This window comes from Oncorhynchus mykiss, chromosome 8, assembly GCF_057628025.1.
Source record: "Oncorhynchus mykiss isolate SJ-2025 chromosome 8, ASM5762802v1, whole genome shotgun sequence".
NCBI classification, from domain to species: Eukaryota; Metazoa; Chordata; class Actinopteri; order Salmoniformes; family Salmonidae; genus Oncorhynchus; species Oncorhynchus mykiss.
The window spans coordinates 83,593,117-83,616,627 of record NC_143029.1 but is presented as its reverse complement, the minus strand read 5'-3'; the positions used below and the strand labels follow the sequence as shown (position 1 = coordinate 83,616,627).

The window sequence follows — 23,511 nt, the reverse complement described above, 5'->3', positions numbered from 1 at the left end:
CGGGGCCAGCGGTACCTTGTTTGAAGAAGATGTCTGGGGGCCAGCGGTACCTTGTTTGAAGAAGATGTCTCGGGGCCAGCGGTACCTTGTTTGAAGAAGATGTCTCGGGGCCAGCGGTACCTTGTTTGAAGAAGATGTCTCGGGGCCAGCGGTACCTTGTTTGAAGAAGATGTCTCGGGGCCAGCGGTACCTTGTTTGAAGAAGATGTCTGGGGGCCAGCGGTACCTTGTTTGAAGAAGATGTCTCGGGGCCAGCGGTACCTTGTTTGAAGAAGATGTCTCGGGGCCAGCGGTACCTTGTTTGAAGAAGATGTCTCGGGGCCAGCGGTACCTTGTTTGAAGAAGATGTCTCGGGGCCAGCGGTACCTTGTTTGAAGAAGATGTCTGCGGGCCAGCGGTACCTTGTTTGAAGAAGATGTCTCGGGGCCAGCGGTACCTTGTTTGAAGAAGATGTCTCGGGGCCAGCGGTACCTTGTTTGAAGAAGATGTCTCGGGGCCAGCGGTACCTTGTTTGAAGAAGATGTCTCGGGGCCAGCGGTACCTTGTTTGAAGAAGATGTCTCGGGGCCAGCGGTACCTTGTTTGAAGAAGATGTCTCGGGGCCAGCGGTACCTTGTTTGAAGAAGATGTCTCGGGGCCAGCGGTACCTTGTTTGAAGAAGATGTCTCGGGGCCAGCGGTACCTTGTTTGTGTTGACATCACGTGATCACGTAACTGGCACTTTATATACAAGGAAAGTTAAGTTTTTCTGCTCAGCGGCAGGCAGGCAGGCAGTGCATCTTACCAGGGCTGCGTTCCAAATGGATCAAATCAAATCCAATTGTATTTATCGCATGTGCCAAATACAACAGGTGTAGATTTAACAGGGAAATGTTTGCTTACAAACCTTTCCCAACGATGCAGAGTTTAAAATGAATAATAAAAAATAAAATAGTAACTAACCCAAGAGGAATAAAATACAATACACAAGAATGGAGCTATATACAGGAAGTACCAGTATCAGATCAATGTGGAGCTATATACAGGAAGTACCAGTACCAGATCACTGTGGAGCTACAGTGGGGCAAAAAAGTATTTAGTCAGCCACCAATTGTGCAAGTTCTACCACTTAAAAAGATGAGAGAGGCCTGTAATTTTCATCATAGGTACACTTCAACTATGACAGACAAAATGAGAAAAAAAATCCAGAAAATCACATTGTAGGATTTTTTCCAACAACTGTATACAGACAGATTATTTCACTTATCATTCACTGAATCACAATTCCAGTGGGTCAGAAGTTTACATACACTAAGTTGACTGTGCCTTTAAACAGCTTGGAAAATTCCAGAAAATGATGTCATGGCTTTAGAAGCTTCTTATATGCTAATTGACATAATTTGAGTCAATTGGAGGTGTACCTGTGGATGTATTTCAAGGCCTACCTTCAAACTCAGTGCCTCTTTGCTTGACATCATTGGAAAATCAAAAGACCTCAGAAAAAAAATGTAGACCTCCACAAGTCTGGTTCATCCTTGGGACAATTTCCAAACGCCTGAAGGTACCACGTTCATCTGTACAAACAATAGTACGCAAGTATAAACACCATGGGACCACATAGCCGTCATACCGCTCAGGAAGGAGACGCGTTCTGTCTCCTAGAGATGAACGTACTTTGGTGTGAAAAGTGCAAATCAATCCCAGAACAACAGCACAGAACTTTGTGAAGATGCTGGAAGAAACAGGTACAAAAGTATTTATATTCACAGTAAAACAAGTCCGATATCGCTACAACCTGAAAGGCAGTAAGGATGAAGCCACTGCTCCAAAACCGCCATAAAAAAGCCAGACTACGGTTTGCAACTGCACATGGGGACAAAGATCATACTTTTTGGAGAAATGTCCTCTGGTCTGATGAAATAAAAATAGAACTGTTTGGCCATAATGACCATCGTTATGTTTGGAGGAAAAAGGGAGAGGCTTGCAAGCCAAAGAACACCATCCCAACCGTGAAGCACGGGGGTGGCAGCATCATGTTGTGGGGGTGTTTGCTGCAGGAGGGACTGGTGCACTTCACAAAATAGATGGCATCATGAAGAAGGGAAATTATGTGGATATATTGAAGCAACATCAAGACATCAATCAGGAAGTTAAAGCTTGGTCGCAAATGGGTCTTCCAAATGGAAAATGACCCCAAGCATACTTCTAAAGTTGTGGCAAAATGGCTTAAGGACAACAAAGTCAAGGTATTGAAGTGGCTATCACAAAGCGCTGACCTCAATCCTATAGAAAATGTGTGGGCAGAACTGAAAAAGCGTGTGCGAGCAAGGAGGCCTAAAAACCTGACTCAGTTACACCAGCTCTGTCAGGAGGAATGGGCCAAAATTCACCCAACTTATTGTGGGAAGCTTGTGGAAGGCTACCCGAAATGTTTGACCCAAGTAAACAATTTAATCCTAATTTTTACTAAGATTAATGTCAGAAATTGTGAAAAACTGAGTTTCAATGTATTTGGCTAAGGTGTATGTAAACTTCCGACTGTATATGGTGTGGATATATATTCTAGTGAGTGTGTATATGATGTGTATGTATAGTCTAGTGAGTGTGTATATGGTGTGTATATATATTCTAGTGAGTGTGTATATGGTGTGTATATATAGTCTAGTGAGTATGTATATAGTGTGTGTATATATAGTCTAGTGAGTGTGTATATGGTGTGTATATATAGACTAGTGAGTGTGTATACAGTATAGTGTGTATATATAGTCTAGTGAGTATGTATATGGTGTGTATATATAGTCTAGTGAGTGTGTACATGGTGTGTATATATAGTCTAGTGAGTATGTATATAGTGTGTATATATAGTCTAGTGAGTGTGTATATGATGTGTATGTATAGTGAGTATGCATATAGTGTGTATATATAGTCTAGTGAGTGTGTACATGGTGTGTATATATAGTCTAGTGAGTATGTATATAGTGTGTATATATAGTCTAGTGAGTATGTATATAGTGTGTATATATAGTCTAGTGAGTGTGTACATGGTGTGTATATATAGTCTAGTGAGTATGTCTATAGTGTGTATATATAGTCTAGTGAGTGTGTATATGATGTGTATGTATAGTGAGTATGCATATAGTGTGTATATATAGTCTAGTGAGTGTGTACATGGTGTGTATATATAGTCTAGTGAGTATGTATATAGTGTGTATATATAGTCTAGTGAGTGTGTATATGATGTGTATGTATAGTGAATATGCATATAGTGTGTATATATAGTCTAGTGAGTGTGTACATGGTGTGTATATATAGTCTAGTGAGTATGTACATGGTGTGTATATATAGTCTAGTGAGTATGTATATAGTGTGTATATATAGTCTAGTGAGTATGTATATAGTGTGTATATATAGTCTAGTGAGTGTGTACATGGTGTGTATATATAGTCTAGTGAGTATGTCTATAGTGTGTATATATAGTCTAGTGAGTGTGTATATGATGTGTATGTATAGTGAGTATGCATATAGTGTGTATATATAGTCTAGTGAGTGTGTACATGGTGTGTATATATAGTCTAGTGAGTATGTATATAGTGTGTATATATAGTCTAGTGAGTGTGTATATGATGTGTATGTATAGTGAGTGTGCGTAGGGTCAGTGCAGATAGTTTGGGTACCATTAATTTACTATTTAGCAGTCTGGCTATTTAGCAGTCTGGCTATGGCTTATGGCCTGGGGGTAGAAGGAGCCTGTTGGTCTGAGAGTGATACTCCGATACCGTTAGCTGGATGATAACAGATTGAGCAGTCTATGGCTTGGGTGGTTAGAGTCTTTGGGAATTTTTGGGAATTTTTGGGCCTTCCTCTGACACCACCGGTATATAGGACTTGGATGGCAGGGAGTTCGGCCCCAGTGATGTATTGGGCTGTCCGCACCACCCTCTGTAGAGCTTTGCGGTCAAGGACGATCTGAAGGCTCATGCAAAATCTTTTCAGCCTCGAGGGTAAGAGGTACTGCCGTACCCTCTTCACGACTTTGTGGGTGTATGTGGACCAGGTTAAGTCCTTAGCGATGTGGACGCCAAAGAACTTGAAGCTCTCGACCCGCTCCACAACAGCCCTGTCGATGTGGATGGTGTGTTCTCCGATCTTTCTCCTATAGTCTACGATTATCAGTTGGGGGTGAACAGGGAGCACAGAAGGGGACTAAGCACACATCCCTGAGGGGCCCCCGTGTTGAGGGTCAGTGTGGCGGAGGTGGTGTTGCCTACCCTCATCACCTGGGGCCGGCCCGTCAGGAAGTCTAGGATCCAGTTGCAGAGGGAAGTGTTCAGTCCCAGGTTTCCCAAACTTAGTGATGAGCTTGGAGGGGGCTATGGTGTTGAACGCTGAGCTTTAGTCAATGAACAGCTTTCTCACGTAGTTATTTTCCTCTTGTCCATGTGGAAGAGGGCAGTGTGAAGTGCAATTGAGATTGCGTCATCTGTGGATCTGTTGGGGCGGTATGGAAATTGAGTGTGGGTCCAGGGTGTCTGGGATGATGGTGTTGATGTGTGTCATGAACAGCCTTTCAAAGCACTTCAAATGGCACCCTATTCCCTGCATAGTGCACTACTTTTGACCAGAGAGCCCTATGGACCCCGGTGAAAAATAGGGCACTGTATAGGGAACGAACGCCCAGCTTTCTGAATTAAGGTCAGCGTGTGTTCTAATATGCAGATCATATTGCAGCAGCCGCACAATTTCACGGCATCTTCAAGGGAGTTGGGAGCCGCTGACTCAAGCACTTCCGTCAGATATATGTGTGTTGCCTGACTCCGCCCTCTTGGATTGGAGATGGAGATATTGATTCCTAGGCTACATCCCAAATCACACCTTATTCCCTATGTAGTGCACTATATAAGGAACATGATGCCATTTGGGATGTAACCCTCTTCTTCACTCCCAAAGCCAAAACATCAGCTTGGAGGCTAGCCAGACATACCAGCATTTAAAATGTCACAGTTATCAATATCTCTCAGATCGTATAAAACCATGGCAGGCTGGTCAGCATTGTGTCATCACAGGTAAACAGAGTATGGAACGCTGGTATGGTTCCATAAGAGAGCGTTCCAGATAAAGCTCATTCATGATTTTTGTTGTTGTTTGATCTTGTTTTGTGGGCGTCAGATGTTGCATCTGAGACTCCGTTTTAGAATGTCTTCCACTGGTCTCCACACTACCTATATAGTGCACTACCTTTGACCAGGGCCTACTGCACTACAGAGGGAGTAAGGTGCGAATTGGGATGCAACTATAGGGTACAAATTGGGATGCTGCTATAGACTGGCAGGTCATGGAAAGGTCAGCAGAGTTTATCATTACAAATCTAAGGGAGGTTAACTGAATTATGTTGGTATTACACGCTTATAAATTTACGAACGGAAATGCTTCAAGAGTTTTGTTGTTGTTGTTTTGGTGTAATGTGCAAAAACCAAGTTTATCCTATATCCAGGTTGTTTGTATTACAACCAACATGTTCACTGTTTATAATATTTGTAGATTTTCCTATGTAAGACATGGGTTCAAATATAAAAACATTCATATTAATGAAGGTACAGTATTATAACAGCAGTACCTTAACACTTCATGGTTCTTTCTTTCGCTGTCTTCTTTTATCTTTTCTATTTTCATTATATGATGATCACCAACCAATTGTGCTTTGTTGTCTTTCCAGGTTCTATGATGCTCCCAGCTTAACCTATTCTGAGCAGATCGAGAGAAGAGAGCAGTTGGATGAGAGGGATGTCTCCTACTGGAGGAGGAGAGGTCAGGACTTCAGTGTCCTTCTGGATTACGCCGACGGCCGGGAGCTGAGAGCGTCCGCTAGCTTTCTGAAGGCCTCTGAGGTGGCATGGAGGCCACAGGCCCTGATAGCAGAGGACCACAGGGGGGAGAGGGAGAAGCAGCAACAGAAGCAGCTATGGGATGACACCCCCATCTCCTGGCTGAGGGAAGCTGACGCGGCTCCTGGACAGCTGAGGGTATTGACTGGGGTGACTGGGGAGCGGAAGTGCCAGAGCCTGGGCACAGAGGAGTGGAAGCCTGCGGTGGGACTGGGGAGGCAGCTGTCGGATGGGGAGGGCGAGAGGTGGGCTCAGGACCAGCAGCACCGCCTGAGGACTCCAGAGAGCGCTGGTTTTATCCTTCCCAGAACCAGAGCGAAGTCCCAGTCCCTCCCCAGAGTGCTGTCGCCTGATGGAACTACTGAACACACAGACACACAGTCCAGCTTGGTCAGTGTCCAGCTTCGACCGGGCCAGGTTGATAGACAGAGAGTGAACAGCACCGTCTTTTCCGGGCCTTATAGTAGGTATTACCACAGCGCCGCAGTCGGCCGGGACCGGTGGGCCAGAAACAGTTGGCAAAGCGGCGGTCATGTTGCACTTTTACCAAAGCCCAGGTTCAGCAGACCTGTCAAGCCTCCGTCGTACGAGATACACCAGCAGACTAGGGGTAGCCAGGAGATGCTTTCTGTAGCTGTAGTAGATGAGCAGAGTGCGTCCAAACAACAGAAGGACAACAGGCCTGTCTATCACCCAAGGGGTGGAGAACTGCAGAGACAAGACTATTTCGCACAACACTCCGCAATCTTTGGCATGGAGCCCCCCGGTTACATCCCGCCCCCGTCTTATAAGAGAGCCCCTCCCCCAATCAGGGGAGGCCCAATCAACCGCAATGAAGTGGTGAACTATAAGTGGAGGGGGGAGATGCAGATACAGATGCAGATGCCTGTGAGCTCAGAGACGGGAAGGTGGTTTTCCAGACAGACAGGAGGGTCGTGGCTGGAACACTATGGGGATCGAGGTATACCCTACAGGAAACAGGTTAACCCTAACCCAAATCTTAACCCTGGATACACCGAGGAACATCTGGGGCATGTTCACTATTTACCCTTTGATGATCCGCGAGTGAGACACATCTCAGGAGGGCCTGGCGGAAATTCTCTCACTGACTCGGACAAGCTTATCCGAAACATCATCAAAGAGATTCCCTGCGCTAAGGTTTTAGGACAATCCACACATGATAGTGCCTTTTCCCCCCCACATGGGCTATCTCTCAATACCGACAGCCGCAAGACATCTGTCAATGACAACGACGGTAGTAGTACTAGATGGTGCCACAGGGGCTTAATAAACAAAGGAAGTGTAGACAGTGTAGCTCCTGACCAGAGCTGTGGTAACTATCCAACTGCTTTTCAGGTTAGACCGCCCCCTCAGCAGATCAGGCTTGTGGACCAAGGTGTGTCAGAAACTGTGACTCAAGTGAAAAAGAAAGAGCCTGACTCCTCAGAGAAAGAGAAACCAAGAAAGCCTGACTCCTCAGAGAAAGAGAAACCAAGAAAGCCTGACTCCTCAGAGAAAGAGAAACCAAGAAAGCCTGACTCCTCAGAGAAAGAGAAACCAAGAAAGCCTGACTCCTCAGAGAAAGAGAAACCAAGAAAGCCTGACTCCTCAGAGAAAGCAGAGAAAGTAGAGAAAAAGAGCGTAAAAAAGAAACTTAGCGAAACAATATTCTGTTTGGTGTCTGTTCCCATCCCCCCAACGCCGGGCAGTACGTCCCATGATCAAAACAACAATGACGAGAAGCCGCCAAGCCCAGTCCGGCCACCAAGCCCAGTGGACAGTCCGAGCGAGAACAAAACTGGCCACTTAACAAACCAAAGTCTCCAAAGCACATCTTCAGCAGAGGCTGAGCTGCAAGCACTAACCGGTAGCATAGCAAGCAGCAGATCAAGCAGCAAAATAGTGAGAAAACTCCCCATTAAACCCCCCAAAATAAACCATCACAAGGAGCTGAAACTCTCGGGATCCTGGCCTGGGAACCAGTACCGTGACCAGGAGACTCAAACTAGCCCAGAGGCCAGAAAGCGTCAGCCTCCCCCTCCTCCTCCTCCAGGTCCTGAAAACAAGGAAGCACAAGACCCTCAAGTCCCTGCCCCAGGTTCCCCCGACCCAGGCGTCACCCCAGACCCTAGCAGTGTGGGCAGCACTGCATTCAGCTATCCCATAAAAGGGGTGAAGAGCCTGAAACCATCCAGCAACAGCGCCTTTTCCAGGACGGCCACTTTCTCAATCTCCAGCCAGCTGAACAAGAGCACAGCTCAGCCGCCAGCAGCAGCGCCACCACCACCACCCTCAGGAAACACGATGGAGGTCAAACCAGCAGCGACCTGCAGTGGGCAGGAGGGCTTCGGTCAGTTCCTACTGAAGCCCGTCAGCAGACGGCCATGGGATGCCATTGAGGAGCTAGAGACTATTAACAAAGAGCTCCAGGATCAACAGCAACAACCACAGCAGCAGAGCAGCAAGAGGCCCAGTGTTGACCAGTGCATCGAGGACCTCAACGAGGCATACAAAGACATCTTAGAGCTAGGCACTGCCAGCAATAATGTTCCCAACAATGGCGGCGCTGTGCAGATCCCTGAGCGGATCAAGATAAGGCTAGCGGGGGAGGCGGGGCTTAGCAAACCCAGCAGCCTTAGGCGCAGTATCGAGAGCTGGACTGTGTCCGTCGACCCAGAGTACAGGGAGGTCAAGAGCGCCTTCTCAAGACCCGCTGAAAGAAAGTCAGTGACATTCAGCAAGCAGCTAAGAGAGGAGCTCCCTGTCCCGCCACGCGATCCTACAGGATTCAGAGAATACAGGGTTGTTTCGAATTTGTCACAGAGGAGAAGTAGCTGCAGTGGCAGGTCAGTGAAGCTAGACCTCACTTCGCCTTCGGAGACACCACCGCCTTGTGACTTTACCGGCCCTAGTGACTTTATTGACTCTCCTAGTGATCCCAGCGAGATCAGAGACTTAAGCCCAACGACGCCAACAACGCATACGGCAGCAGAAGTCCCCTGGGCAGATAGGCAGCCGATGCAGGACGCCTCCACACTTACGAGTCCCCCTGATTATGAGGACATATGTCAGTCTTTACAAAAGACCCGAGACTCAACAGAAGTTAACAAAACTTTGACGGCCAAATCTAAACTTGGTGGTGGTAGAGGCAATGCAGTGCCTCCAGGGGGCGCCAGTCTAGACTCTGAAGAGGAATGCCCCATTTGTAAAAAAGAGAGCGAGAGCCAGATGTCCAGACCAAGCCCAATGTCTCCGCTCCATGAGGAGTCAAGCCCAGATTTGTCTGATCAAAGTAGCGCCACGATCGTCGGTGACAGTGGTAGTCCACAAGGAGCTGAAACATATGAAGAACCAGCTGAGGACGAAGTAGACACAAAGCTATCCTCCGCCTCTTGCTCGAATCGTTCAGAGGCTCAGACTCTGTGTCAAGATTGGAGGGAGCAGCTGTCACTCACAGATGATAAGAATGTGGGTGGGTGCGCTGCTGCTGAGAAGACCAATCAAAACCAAGCAACCAAGGATCTCAACAATCTATACGAAGTGAAATGTGCCGAGGGAATCCCAGAGAACGAATCCATAGAGGAGAGGGCAGCCAGGATATTAGGGATTGATGTGCCTGCAGAGTCCCTAGTTACAGGGGAGCGGAGGGCTAGAGAGCCAGCAACAGATGAGATTGAATTAAGAGAGAGTGAAGCCACTGCTGGAGAAGATCCAGAAAGAAGCAATGCAAATGAACAGACATTACAAACACATGTGAGAGATACAGAGTCTGGGGAACTGCGGTCTGCAGTGTCTATGGTGCCTGACAGTGGGCAGGAGTTACAAGAAAATGAGCCGCCACAGGATGTGCCAGAACGCATCAGGAGTGCCAAATGGACCCAACTGGGTCGAGAAACTCCAGGTATGCTGGAGTTTCCGCCAGACAGACTACCACTTTCGGTCCCCATGAACCCCGACCAGAAGCTGTCTCACAGTCTGGAGGGAGAGAGGAGGGGCAGAGGTGCCTCACAGCACATAGAGGCCCTGCAGGACAAGCTAGCTGCCTCGCCCAGCCACCAGGTGGCGATAGAGCGCCTGGCTCGGATGAAGGTGGTGGACTCGATGTCCCGCATGAGATTCAGCATCAGGAGCACAGACTCTGGGGAGGTGGACGGGGAGGCGGAGGGGGAGGCCAGCCGTGGCGTTGAACAAGTGGAAGAGAACGCTGTCCTCCCTGCTCCCTCCCAGAGTGACACAGTGGACGATAGAGAGGTCAAGCTAGAGGACGATGGAGAGGCCTCTGAAGATACAGTGTTGCAAGACGAGGAGGTGTCATCTGTCTCGGGTAGCTACTTGATGCATTTGTTTTTTGTTCAAGTTTTTTTTCTGTCGAGCTGTGTTACACGTTTATTCTGAATATGAGAGTGTTTCACCAGGAATTAATAGTTTCATGTTTTGTTTGTTACACATTTGTGATACTTTTTTCACTGCCAACTGTGAGTACACAAACATTGTTGGTTGTGACTATAATGAGTTATAATTTATGGTGCATGTGTTTCAAGCAGTGAATTGTGGCTGTTATTATGGACTCTTCCCACAAGAGGGGGCTATTTGACCTACAATTCAAATCTACCACTACACACACGACTGATATGACATTATTTTCATTAATTTTGAAGACATTTTTTACGTGTGTGAAATACATTTTGGACATGTTATGAGGACTGTCACATGATATAGTCTACGTCCAAAATGGAACCCTATTACTTATTTCGTGTACTCATTTTAAAGGGAAACTCAAATGTAGTGCACTTGATAGGGAATAGGGTGCCATTTGGGACTCACATATATTCACTCTAAATGATCTAGTGTATCCCTTCTTTCTGTGTATTCTACCAGAGGCCTGAGACCCAAGCCCAGTGGATTAAAGTGGAGAGAGACTGAGACGCCCGTCATCTTTCTCCATCTGAGGGTTTAGCTCCCTCCAACACTGTGACCTGGCTGCCCATTAGAATGCCTTCATCTCATCCCAAACACAGAAACGGCCTTCTTCTCCGACAACAGCATTGTGTACACCCTCACCCTCGGCGTCGTTGAGTGCTAAGAGTGTTCCACTGCCAAAAGGGAGGTGTCCCCCTACCTAGGGGCAGCTTCCATCTATCCCCCCCCCATCTCCCCTTTATCTCCCCCAACCCATCCTAGGAGGGGTCCAAAATGGTACCCTACTCTCTATATAGTGCACTACTGGGCCCTGGTCAAAGGCAGTGCACTGCATAGGGTTCAGGGTGCCATTTTGGGACTCATTTCTAGTGTTATTGTAGCAGCTTGTTCTTTATCCTTTCTTATTCTACCCTCCCGATGGTTTTCATTGGCTTATTCTCCCCTCCCGATGGTTTTCATTGGCTTATTCTACCCTCCCGATGCTTTTCATTGGCTTATTCTACCCTCCCGATGCTTTTCATTGGCTTATTCTACCCTCCCGATGCTTTTCATTGGCTTATTCTACTCTCCTAGATGCTTTTCATTGGCTTATTCTACTCTCCTAGATGCTTTTCATTGGCTTATTCTACCCTCCCAGATGCTTTTCATTGACTTTATTATTCTACTCTCCTAGATGCTTTTCATTGGCAGACATTATGCAATTCCGTCATGCGTATAACAACCTAAAATGTCCATAGTGAATACAGTTAGCTGACTCATCGTTCACACGCTGTGTGATTCTGTTTGTTTATGGGCGAGCTGTTTAGATATGAATGTAAACATGTTTTACACAACCAAGTAGACATAGGAGTCATAAGAGCTGTTCTGTTACATTCAGTCGATTACACCAAAATATTTACATTTGATTGTTATGGACAGAGAGAAGTGAGAAATGTATTATATTGGACATTAATGTCTTTGGCTCGAGAACTGTTTTAATTTTCAGATGAATCGATCGATCAATCCGTCAATCAATCAATTAATCAACCAATCAATCAGTCTGTTATTATTTAGTTACATTGTGGCCTGTCTGTCTCATCGCTTTCCCATACACTGTAATCATAATCCATAGAGCTCTTCAATGAAGATGTCAGGGTTAGGGTCGATTCAAATTCAAGGCAGTCGTTTCAGAAAGTAAACTGAAATTCCAATCTATTTTCAATGATTTCTCAAAAAATTTAAAACGAGAAGCTATTTATTAAAACACGTTTTTCCATTTATGAATGTTCACTTCCTGAATTGAGTGACTTCAATTTGAATTGACCCAAACCCTGATGTGGAGAAATGATAAATCAGTGAAATATATTTTGTGAGGCATTGGTTCTACGTTATGGGGGGTGGGGGTTACCTAGGTGACAGTCTGTTTGTGCTGTCATGCCAACTCCTTGTCACTCATTGGCTTGACAATGTGCAATGGAATTGACAAGAGCACAAACGGATCTGGGACCAGACGTTGCCTTCTGTATACAGATGTGCATTTCATTATAGACTGGATCAGGTTACAAGACCACTGGGCAGTGAAATCAATGTTTTAAAAAGATCTATCTGGGTAGTATATTAGCTCTATTTCCCAGGTAATTTCAGGAAGCAATAATGGTATGGAGTGTGCTAGTTTTGAGTTGTAAACAATAATTATATGGACATAGTAAAAAGATAAGAGCAATATTGTCGTACTAACAGCTTAGTTGCATAGTCAGTGGAGCTGGGAACCATTGTCAGGAATCTAATTATTACCAAGTCCATAATGGCACCCTATTCCCTATATTGCACTACATTAGACCAGAGCCCCATGGGCACTGGTTAAAAGTAGTGCACTAAATAGGGAATAGGGTGCCATTTGGGACGTACCATTTTTACGAGTCATCGTTTGAATCATCCTGTAGCTAAATGGAGATGTATCAGGGTATGCTGGTGGGCGGGTGCTTATTTCATAGAAAATATTAGTGGCCATACATGTGTATCGTGTTAAGTGACTACATTTCACCAAATATACATTTTTGTTATCATTGAATTGTTAATCAGTTTGCATAATGTACAAAATAAAGTATATTTTAAATATTTTAAGAGATATTTTGTATTTAACCATTCTATTTTATTTCTCCACACTTTGATCACAAGTTGAAAGTACCATATTGTTTGTACAGTACCATATTGTCTGTATAGTATCATATTGTCTGTATAGTACCATATTGTTTATACAGTACCATATTGTCTGTACAGTACTATATTGTTTGTACAGTATCATATTGTCTGTACAGTATCATATTGTCTGTATAGTACCATATTGTTTATACAGTACCATATTGTCTGTACAGTACTATATTGTTTGTACAGTATCATATTGTCTGTACAGTATCATATTGTCTATACAGTATCATATTGTCTGTACAGTATCATATTGTTTGTACAGTATCATATTGTTTGTACAGTATCATATTGTTTGTACAGTACTATATTGTCTGTACAGTATCATATTGTCTGTGCAGTACTATATTGTCTGTACAGTACTATATTGTGTGTACAGTACTATATTGTTTGTACAGTATCATAATGTCTGTACAGTACTATATTGTCTGTACAGTATCATAATGTCTGTACAGTACTATATTGTCTGTACAGTATCATAATGTCTGTACAGTACTATATTGTCTGTACAGTATCATAATGTCTGTACAGTACTATATTGTCTGTACAGTATCATAATGAGAGTATATAATTTTCTAGCGCTTCAAAAGAAAAAGAAAAAAGATTGACATAAAGAAGGATCGACCTTACAAGCAAAGCTATGTGCAGTGTGCCTTGATCAAGCGGTCATTCTGTTCAGTGACAAGATGAGGGTTTATCTTCTTTGTGAGTCTTGACTTAATGGGAAATTCTGATTGTGCCATGAGTTCCCATTTCTAGTGCATTTTCACACGCTGTCTGAAAAACAGTTGAACATTTGATGTTGGACTCTCTTACTGATGATCCATCGATCCATCTCAGCTGATGTTCTTATGTTTAGGGTCAGCTGTGACCTGCAGTGTTGGGGTCAATTACATTTCAAATCAGTCAGTTCAGGAAGCTAACTGAAATTCCAATTAACATTTTTCTCAATGCCTCTGTATTGGATTGTTTTTTTGGGGGGGAGGGGGGTAATAATTACATTTATTTTCTGGAATTAACTGAATTGAAATGGAATTGACCCCAACCCTGGTGACTTGTCTTATGTTTGTCATCGTCTTCCAAGCCAAATCATGTACTGTTGTTTTTGTCGCTGATTCATAGCAACATGTTTAGAAATAAAAAAAAAAAACGAAGAAAAAAACCCAATTTATTTTATTCATGCAACTTAACATTTCTTTCTTTCTACATTGAGTGAATTTTGTGTTTTAGACTGCTGTCAATGATACAATGGTTAGTGAATGGTGTATAATGCATTGTAAAAGGTGCACATTAATGCTGTTTTCCTATTTGTCAAGGGTTAATACATACTGTTCAATAATCACATCGTTTTATAACATTCACTTTCATGTAGCATTATTGCGGTTGTAGCATTTAATTGACTTAGAACTCTTATCTTAATTACGCTTAATATTTCTGATATTTATAATTGTTTTTTCTTTATCACGTCGCCGCCATAGGCAATTTCGGCATTACATTATAATTAAGGCCAAATAATTACTAATTGCACACTGTTTCATAACTGTAAGTTTCACAAACAACGTATTGTTCTGCCATTTCTTAAGCCTGAAAGGTAGCAATGTTGACTGCATACGTACATAGTGACTGCACTTAACTTTCTTCACTGTGGGTCTTTCAATCAATCAGGAGAACAGTGCTGCTACTCAAAAAATACACAGACTTCCAAAAATGCACAAACTCCCATTCGAAACAAACAACTATATATAATATAACTATATTCATTGATTCAGAAGTTTATTGATCAATTGAGTCCATTGATCAATATCATTGATTAATATCCCATAAAGAGCAACCAGGTGGATAGATTACCAACAGTTGTTGACGCCCGCATTTCGTCTGAACTTAGTACCATTTTTAAGACTTTTGCTTGACTTACCTGTAGTGAAGTCCTCTGTCCTAAAAGGAAATTTCAAAACATTTTCAACTCCATATTCATCTCCAGCACCACCCCAACATCAATATATGTTAAAATGTTGCGTTTCAATGTGTTGTAGAAAAAAGATAGAGGAAGATACGTAAGTGTTTCTAACGACATCATCGGTGTGCATCGTGGGATTTTACATTTTTTAAATCGAAAATGTTGTTATTGTAATTTTTACCCCCCACCCCCCTTTTTCTCCCGAATTTCGTGATTACAATCTTGTCTCATCGCTGCAACTCCCCAACGGGCTCGGGAGGCGAAGGTCGAAACATGACCCACCGAGCCGCGCTTCTTAACACCCACCGTCTTAACCCGGAAGCCAGCTGCACCAATGTGTTGGAGGAAACACCACTAAACTGACAACCGAAGTCAGCCTGCAGGCGCCCAGCCCGCCACAAGGAGTCGCTAGAGCGCGATGAGCCTTCCCCTAACCCGGACGACGCTGGACCAATTGTGCGCCTTCCTTTGGGACTCCCGGTCACGGCCAGTAATGACACAGTCTGGCTGTAGTGACGCCGCAACACTGCGATGCAGTGCCTTAGACCGCTGCACCAATCGGGAGGCCAGCATCATGTGATTTTAACCAATTATGAGTAGCCATTAACTACTAATTGCCTACTAATTGGATGATGATGTCATTGGAAACATATCTTCTTTTTACTACAAAACATAGAAAAACACAACTTTCACATATGTTGATGTTGGGGTGGTGCTGGAGATGATGAATATGAAGTTGATTTTTTTTTAAAATTTACCTTAAGAAGTAAACTGCCCCTTGATCACAACACAAAAATGGCCATTACAGAACATAGCTAGGCTACTGTCCATAAATTCGTATGCCAGAGGAAGCTGGAACTTGGTGTCATTTGACGTTTTTGTACTGCAGGCTATGTGCAACATGAATAATTATGCACACTTGTTGTAATATTTTCTATTTTCATATGAGATTTAATTAATTTTGTACTCCCTGACATCTTTTTTTCTTCCTTGCATGAAATGCAAGAGAGACGAGGAAAACATGAAAAGAGGGAGAGACGAGGAAAACATGTTTTTGCATACAGTCTATTTGCAGTTGGTACTCCCCAGTAGGGGAAACCAATGGGCAACCATTATCTTTCATAATTTTATTTACAAAACTATGCCAAGTATTTAAATGCTATGTTTAGAGTAAAATCTAAAGGAAACTCGTTCATACCTTTGCTTTTGTATTGATGATTATCAGCATAACACACAGATTGTGCTGCTGTTGTATGACACTGCAGTCTGATTCAGAATAAACTCTTTGCATGAAGGTTGTCTTTGTGATCAATTAGATTTATTTTCTTGAGCGTGTTAGTTCAGATAACGTAGCATGATGCCATTTTGCCAAGCAGAAAAATGTCATGTACATGTTCGGTTTGTCTTTTTGTGAGCGTGCACCTGTGTGTGTGTGCACCTGTGTGTGTGTCTCTGTGTGAGCGTGCACCTGTGTGTGTGTGCACCTGTGTGTGTGTGTGTGTGTGTCTCTGTGTGAGCGTGCACCTGTGTGTGTGTGCACCTGTGTGTGTGTGTGTGTGTGTGTGTCTCTGTGTGAGCGTGCACCTGTGTGTGTGTGAGCGTGCACCTGTGTGTGTGTGTGTGTGTGAGCATGCACCTGTGTGTGTGTGTCTCTGTGTGAGCATGCACCTGTGTGTGTGTGAGCGTGCACCTGTGTGTGTGTGAGCGTGCACCTGTGTGTGTGTGAGTGTGCACCTGTGTGTGGGTGTGAGCGTGCACCTGTGTGTGTGTGTGTGTGTGTGTCTCTCTGTGTGTGTCTCTGTGTGTGAGTGTGCACCTGTGTGTGTGTGAGTGTGCACCTGTGTGTGTGCACCTGTGTGTGTGTGTGTGTGCACCTGTGTGTGTGTGTGTGAGTGTGCACCTGTGTGTGTGTGTGTCTCTGTGTGAGCGTGCACCTGTGTGTGTGTGTGTACCTGTGTGTGTGTGTGTGTGTGTCTCTGTGTGAGCGTGCACCTGTGTGTGTGTGTGCACCTGTGAGTGTGTGTGTGTCTCTGTGGAAGCGTGCACCTGTGTGTGTGTGTGCACCTGTGTGTGTGTGCGTGCACCTGTGTGTGTGTGTCTCTGTGTGAGCGTGCACCTGTGTGTGTGTGAGCGTGCACCTGTGTGTGTGTGAGCGTGCGTGTGTCTCTGTGTGTGTGTGTGTCTCTCTGTGTGTGTGTGTGTGTGTGTGTGCACCTGTGTGTGTGTGAGCGTGCACCTGTGTGTGTGTGAGCGTGCACCTGTGTGTGTGTGAGCGTGCACCTGTGTGTGTGTGAGCGTGCACCTGTGTGTGTGTGAGCCTGCACCTGTGTGTGTGTGAGCACGCACCTGTGTGTGTGTGAGCGTGCACCTGTGTGTGTGTGAGCGTGCACCTGTGTGTGTGTCTGTGTGTGTGTGTGCACCTGTGTGTGTGTGTGAGCGTGCACCTGTGTGTGTGTGCGTGCACCTGTGTGTGTGTGCGTGCACCTGTGTGTGTGTGTCTCTGTGTGAGCGTGCACCTGTGTGTGTGTGTGAGCGTGCACCTGTGTGTGTGTGAGCGTGTGTGTGTCTCTGTGTGTGTGTGAGCACGCACTTGTGTGTGTGTGAGCGTGCACCTGTGTGTGTGTGTGCACCTGTGTGTGTGTGTGTGTGTGCACCTGTGTGTGTGTGTGTGTGTGTGTGTCTGTCTGTGTGTTCTTGCTAGTAATTTCAGCCCCATTACCCAACCAGACTGTCACACTGAGCTCTGCTTTGTCTGTTGGATCAGAATGTTGGCACGACCCTTTGTGAACGGAAACCTCATAGAAACTTCCCAGCATGCTCTCTGTCTTAAGGCTTGGAGGATATCCATCCTACTTTCCTGCTCAAATGTGCATGAAATCACAAAGTGTACGTCCGCATCCCAAAAGGCCACCTTATTCCCTACATAGTGCACTACTTTTGACCAGCGCCCTATGCAGAGAATAGGGTGCCATTTGGAATGCGACCAAAGGTTTCTGTCTTACACAGAGATGGGGAATGACTGGGCCAATCATAGACAGAAACACTACTCTGGAACAAGGAAGTCTATATAGACATATCATTACTATCATTTTGCACTTTTATATGCGAATACTGTACTATTCTGCTTCTTCTTTTTCTTCTTCCTCCGGTTGACATAATAAGGTCAAAGGTGAAGACCAAGGGCATGGGCCGAAGCCTTGACCCCCTGGTAGGGAGGACATGGAGCCCATGTGAGAGTATAATAACCTGTGCCCCTGCACTTTGACTCTGTACAGGTACCCCCTGTATATAGCCTCGTTACTGTTACTTTATTGTTGCTCTTTAATTATTTGTTATTTTCTTATTTTTTTTTAAGTGTGCCCCCCCACCCCCCGCCTCATATCGTAGGGGCATGGACTCTACAAGGAGTCGAAAGCGTTTCACAGGGATGCTGTTGACTCCAATGCTTCCCACAGTTGTGTCAAGTTGGCTGGATGTCCTTTGGGTGGTGGAATGTGCCTGGCAGCTACTACCATACTACTACCATACTCTGTTCAAAGGCACTGAAATATTTTGTCTTGCCCATTCACCCTCTGAATGGCACACATCCATGTCTCAATTTTCTCAAGGCTTTAAAAATCCTTCTTTAACCGGTCTGCTCCGCTTCATCAACACTGATTGAAGTGGATTTAACAGGTGACGTCAATAAGGAATCACAGTTTTCCCCTGGATTCACCTGGTCAGTCCATAGCTGTGTTCGAATACTCATCCTCGAATACTCAAACATCCAAGATGGTGTAGCAGTCAGACGTGCGTTTGTCTTGTCTCGTCTTGTCCTATGTAAATAGTCTGTCTCATCATTTTTTTGTATATATTTTAATCTCACTTCCCATCTACTTTCCTGCAACCCGCCCCACCCAATGTGGTACGGATCTGCTATTGTTATACATCATAACTGGAACCTCCATCAGAGGCTAGCCAGCTAACTAGCTAGTAGTCACTGTTAGCCACGGCTAGCGTTCTTCAACTTTATCTCGGTCACCGGCCAGCTTTAGCTCAGTCAATACCTGCAAGACTGCAGAGATATCGGACTGCTTTCCTCCACCACATCACCGGATTCCTGCCGCAACCTCTGGGCCATTACACCAGATCATAGCAGCTAGCTAGCTGCAATCGAGTGGCTACCGCTGGCTAACGCCTCTGTCCTGAAGCAAGCACCAGTTAGCCTTGAGCTAACCTCGAGCTAGGCCCATCTCCCAGCTATCCGAAGAGGTATACCTGCTAATTTGGGGGCAACAATACCTCTTTTGCCAATTGGCCTGGACCCTTTATCGCCGACACAGAGCCCCGCTGATCCATCACGACTGGTCTGCCGACGTAATCGTCTGATGTGGTTTCAACAGGCTTTTCCGTTGCGTTGTCACCGAAGACCCATCTGCTATCCCCGGCCCGCTAGCTTTCTGAACACCGTGCCTCCCGCTCGCCTAGTATAGTAGCGACTACCGAACGGCCCCCGGACTCACCTATTGCTGCTCATTGATCACTCGGCTACACATGCCTCTCTCCAATGTCAATATGCCTTGTCTTCTGCTGTTTCGGTTAGTTATTGTTTTATTTCACTGTAGAGCCCCTAGTCCAGCACAACATGCCTTAGATAGCTATTTTGTCACACACTACACACATGGGGAGACCTCACTTGGCTTAGCTGGTGTCTCAGAGATGCAAGCTCTTATCGTCACTCAATGCCTAGGTTTACCCCCACTGTACTCACATCCTACCATACCCTTGTCTGTACATTATGGCCTGAATCTATTCTACCACGCCCAGAAATCTGCACCTTTTATTCTCTGTTCCCAACGCACTAGACGACCAGTTCTTATAGCCTTTAGCCGTACCCTTATCCTACTCCTCCTCTGTTCCCCTGGTGATGTAGAGGTTAACCCAGGCCCTGTAGCTCCCAGCATCACACCTATTGCCCAGGCGTTCTCATTTGCTGACTTCTGTAACCGTAAAAGCCTTGGTTTCGTGCATGTTAACATCAGAAGCCTCCTCCCTAAATTTGTTTTATTCGCTGCTTTAGCACACTCCGCCAACTCTGATGTCCTAGCCGTGTCTGAATCCTGGTTTAGGGTTAGGGAGGCCACCAAAAATTCTGAAATTTCCATCCCCAACTGCAACATTTTCCGTCAAGATAGAACTGCCAAAGGGGGCAGAGTTGCAATCTACTGCAGAGAAAGCCTGCAGAGTTCTGTCATACTATCCAGGTCTGTGCCCAAACAGTTTGAGCTTCTACTATTAAAAATCCACCTTTCCAGAAATACATCTCTCACTGTTGCTACTGGGGGCTGAGACCCCCTGAGACAAATCAGCTGGGCTAGACAATCTGGACTCTCTCTTTCTAAAATTATCCGCTGAAATTGTTGCAACTCCTCTTAGCCTGTTCAACCTCTCGTATCGTCTGAGATCCCTACAGATTGGAATGCTGCTGTGGTCATCCTCCACTTCAAAGGCCATAGTGGTAATTATTTCGCCACTACTCATACATCAAACTTGACAGTATATTAACTATAGGCTATCTAACTACCCAACGTTTATTGACTAAATGGTATAAATGGTATAGTCGGTGTGTGTTCTTAATGGACATTCGGTTACGAGCTCTCAACACAGTAAATGTTGGCAAAAAAGCATAATTAAATTGTTGCCAGCAGCACAATTACAGCCACCAACGCTCTGGATAACATGAAAACTGCCTAACCAGCTCTGATAGGGCGAGTAAAATGGTCAGAGTGGTCTCATTTGTGTCTGGAAGTAGCTAGCAAGCTGGCCAAAGTTATCTTGGGTTCTTGACTGCCATTGTAAGGTCAGAAAGCTCAAATCAACTCTACTCCTCAGCCCAAGCGTCCAGTGTGCGCTCTGAATTTACAAACTATAATCTGACAATGCTCTGAATTTACGAGTGCACCCTGGCACTCCACATTGAATTTAAGAACACACCCAAAGTTGTAAAATGTCTAACTAGTCATTTGTTATGCTAACTAGCTAGCAAGAAGTTGCATAGCAACAGTATCAACTTCCGGTAGACAGGCGAAGAGCTAGTACGCTCAACTGAAAGCATACTGTTCATTTACAGTGTTCTAAAATTAACTTATTGTATATACTATGTAGTATATACTCATTAAGTATGTAGTATACAGTATGTTAGTATGGGTATTCGAACACAGCTATTGTCATTGAAAGAGCAGGTGTACCTAATGTTTTGAACACTCGGTGTAGCGAACTACTTTTGACCATGGTCCATAGAGTTTTAGCCAATAGCAGTGCACTAGGGTACCATCCGGGACGTAAACAACGAGTTAAATGTCAATGGGATCTGGATTTTCCTTCGCGACACTTTAACCATTCTATGTGTGTATGTTCTGTTCTGTAAGAGTGAGCAGGGAACAAAACATTAAGGGCTTGTTTGGGATTCATGCCAAGGTGATTACAAAATGTATTTTACCTAACAAAATGTAAGCAGCGAGACAGATTATAGGCTTATTATAGGGTAAGGTAAAAGTATTTTAAGCACATCAGCTGATATTATACAACCTATGTTACACTACTCTCAAGACAAAAGTTATTGCAAAGTTTTAAATACACAAAATATACACAAAAGTACGTGGACACCCCTTCAAATTGGTGGATTCGGCTATTTCAGCCACACTCGTTGCTAACAGGTGTATAAAATCGAGCACACAGCCATGTAATCTCCATAGACAAACATTGACAGTAGAATGGCCTTACTGAAGAGCTCAGTGACTTTCAACGTGGTACCGTCATAGGATACCACATTTCCAACAAGTCAGTTTACAAATTTTTGCCCTGCTAGAGCTGCCCTGGTCAACTGTAAGTGCTGTTATTGTGAAGTACAAATGTCTAGGAGCAACAATGGCTCAGCTGCGAAGTGGCAGACCACACAAGCTCTCAGAACGGGACCACCAACTGCTGAAGCACGTAACTTGTAAAAATGGTCAGTCCTCGGTTGCAACACTCACTATCGGGTTCCAAACTGCCTCTGGAAGCAACTTCAGCACAATAACTGATCGTCAGGAGCTTCATGAAATGGGTTTCCATGGCCGAGCAGCCTCACACAAGCCTAAGATCACCATGTGAAATGCCAAGCGTCGGCTGGAGTGGTGTAAAGCTCGCTGCCACTGGACTATGGAGCAGTGGAAACGTGTTCTCTGGAGTGATGAATCATGCTTCACCATCTGGCAGTCCAACGGACTAATCCGGGTTTGGTGGATGCCAGGAGAACGCTACCTGAATGACATTCTTCATACTTCATGGCTTCATACTCGTCGCCAAACCCACTGGCTCCATGTCATCTACAAGACCCTGCTAGGTAAATTCCCCCCTTATCTCAGCACGCTGGTCACCATTGCATCTCCCACCTGTAGCACACGCTCCAGCAGGTATATCTCTCTAGTCACCCCCAAAACCAATTCTTTCTTTGGCCGCCTCTCCTTCCAGTTCTCTGCTGCCAATGACTGGAACGAACTACAAAAATCTCTGAAACTGGAAACACTTATCTCCCTCACTAGCTTTAAGCACCAACTGTCAGAGCAGCTCACAGATTACTGCACCTGTACACAGCCCACCTATAATTTGAAAAACAGCTTCTATCTCAAGGCCATCAGACTGTTAAACAGCCACCACTAACACTGAGTGGCTGCTGCCAACACACTGACACTGACTCAACTCCAGCCACTTTAATAATGGGAATTGATGGGAAATGATGTAAATATATCACTAGCCACTTTAAACAATGCTACCTTATATAAATGTTACTTACCCTACATTATTCATCTCATATGCATACGTATATACTGTACTCTATATCATTGACGGTATCCTTATGTAATACATGTATCACTAGCCACTTTATACTATACTATGCCACTTTGTTTACATACTCATCTCATTTGTACATACTGTACCCGATACCATCTACTGTATCTTGCCTATGCTGCTCTGTACCATCACTCATTCATATATCCTTATGTACATATTCTTTATCCCCTTACACTGTGTACAAGACAGTAGTTTTGGAATTGTTAGTTAGATTACTTGTTATTACTGCATTGTCGGAACTAGAAGCACAAGCATTTCGCTACACTCGCATTAACATCTGCTAACCATGTGTATGTGACAAATAAAATTTGATTTGATTTGATTTGATTTAGCCCAAACAACTACCTCTTTCCCTACTGTATTTAATTTATTTATTTTGCTCCTTTGCACCCCATTATTTTTATTTCTACTTTGCACATTCTCCCATTGCAAATCTACCATTCCAGTGTTTTACTTGCTATATTGTATTTACTTTGCCACCATGGCCTTTTTGCCTTTACCTCCCTTATCTCACCTCATTTGCTCACATCGTATATAGACTTGTTTATACTGTATTATTGACTGTATGTTTGTTTTACTCCATGTGTCGTTGTATGTGTCGAACTGCTTTGCTTTATCTTGGCCAGGTCGCAATTGTAAATGAGAACTTGTTCTCAACTTGCCTTCCTGGTTAAATAAAGGTGAAATAAATAAATAAATAAAAAATTCTAGACGATTCT

General features: G+C 44.5%; 1 protein-coding gene across 1 annotated transcript in view; it reads left to right on the top strand.

Moving 5' to 3' along the window:
- LOC110531013 (junctional cadherin 5-associated protein) overlaps window positions 1–12,876 on the top strand; it is a 32,737-nt gene extending 19,861 nt beyond the window's left edge. The window contains exons 3-4 of the mRNA XM_036986477.2: window positions 5,691–10,183; window positions 10,738–12,876. Coding sequence (XP_036842372.2) covers window positions 5,691–10,183; window positions 10,738–10,745 — 4,501 coding nt within the window. The 3' untranslated portion in view covers window positions 10,746–12,876. The remainder of the gene's footprint in view (window positions 1–5,690; window positions 10,184–10,737) is intronic.
- The last annotated feature ends 10,635 nt before the right edge of the window (window positions 12,877–23,511 follow it).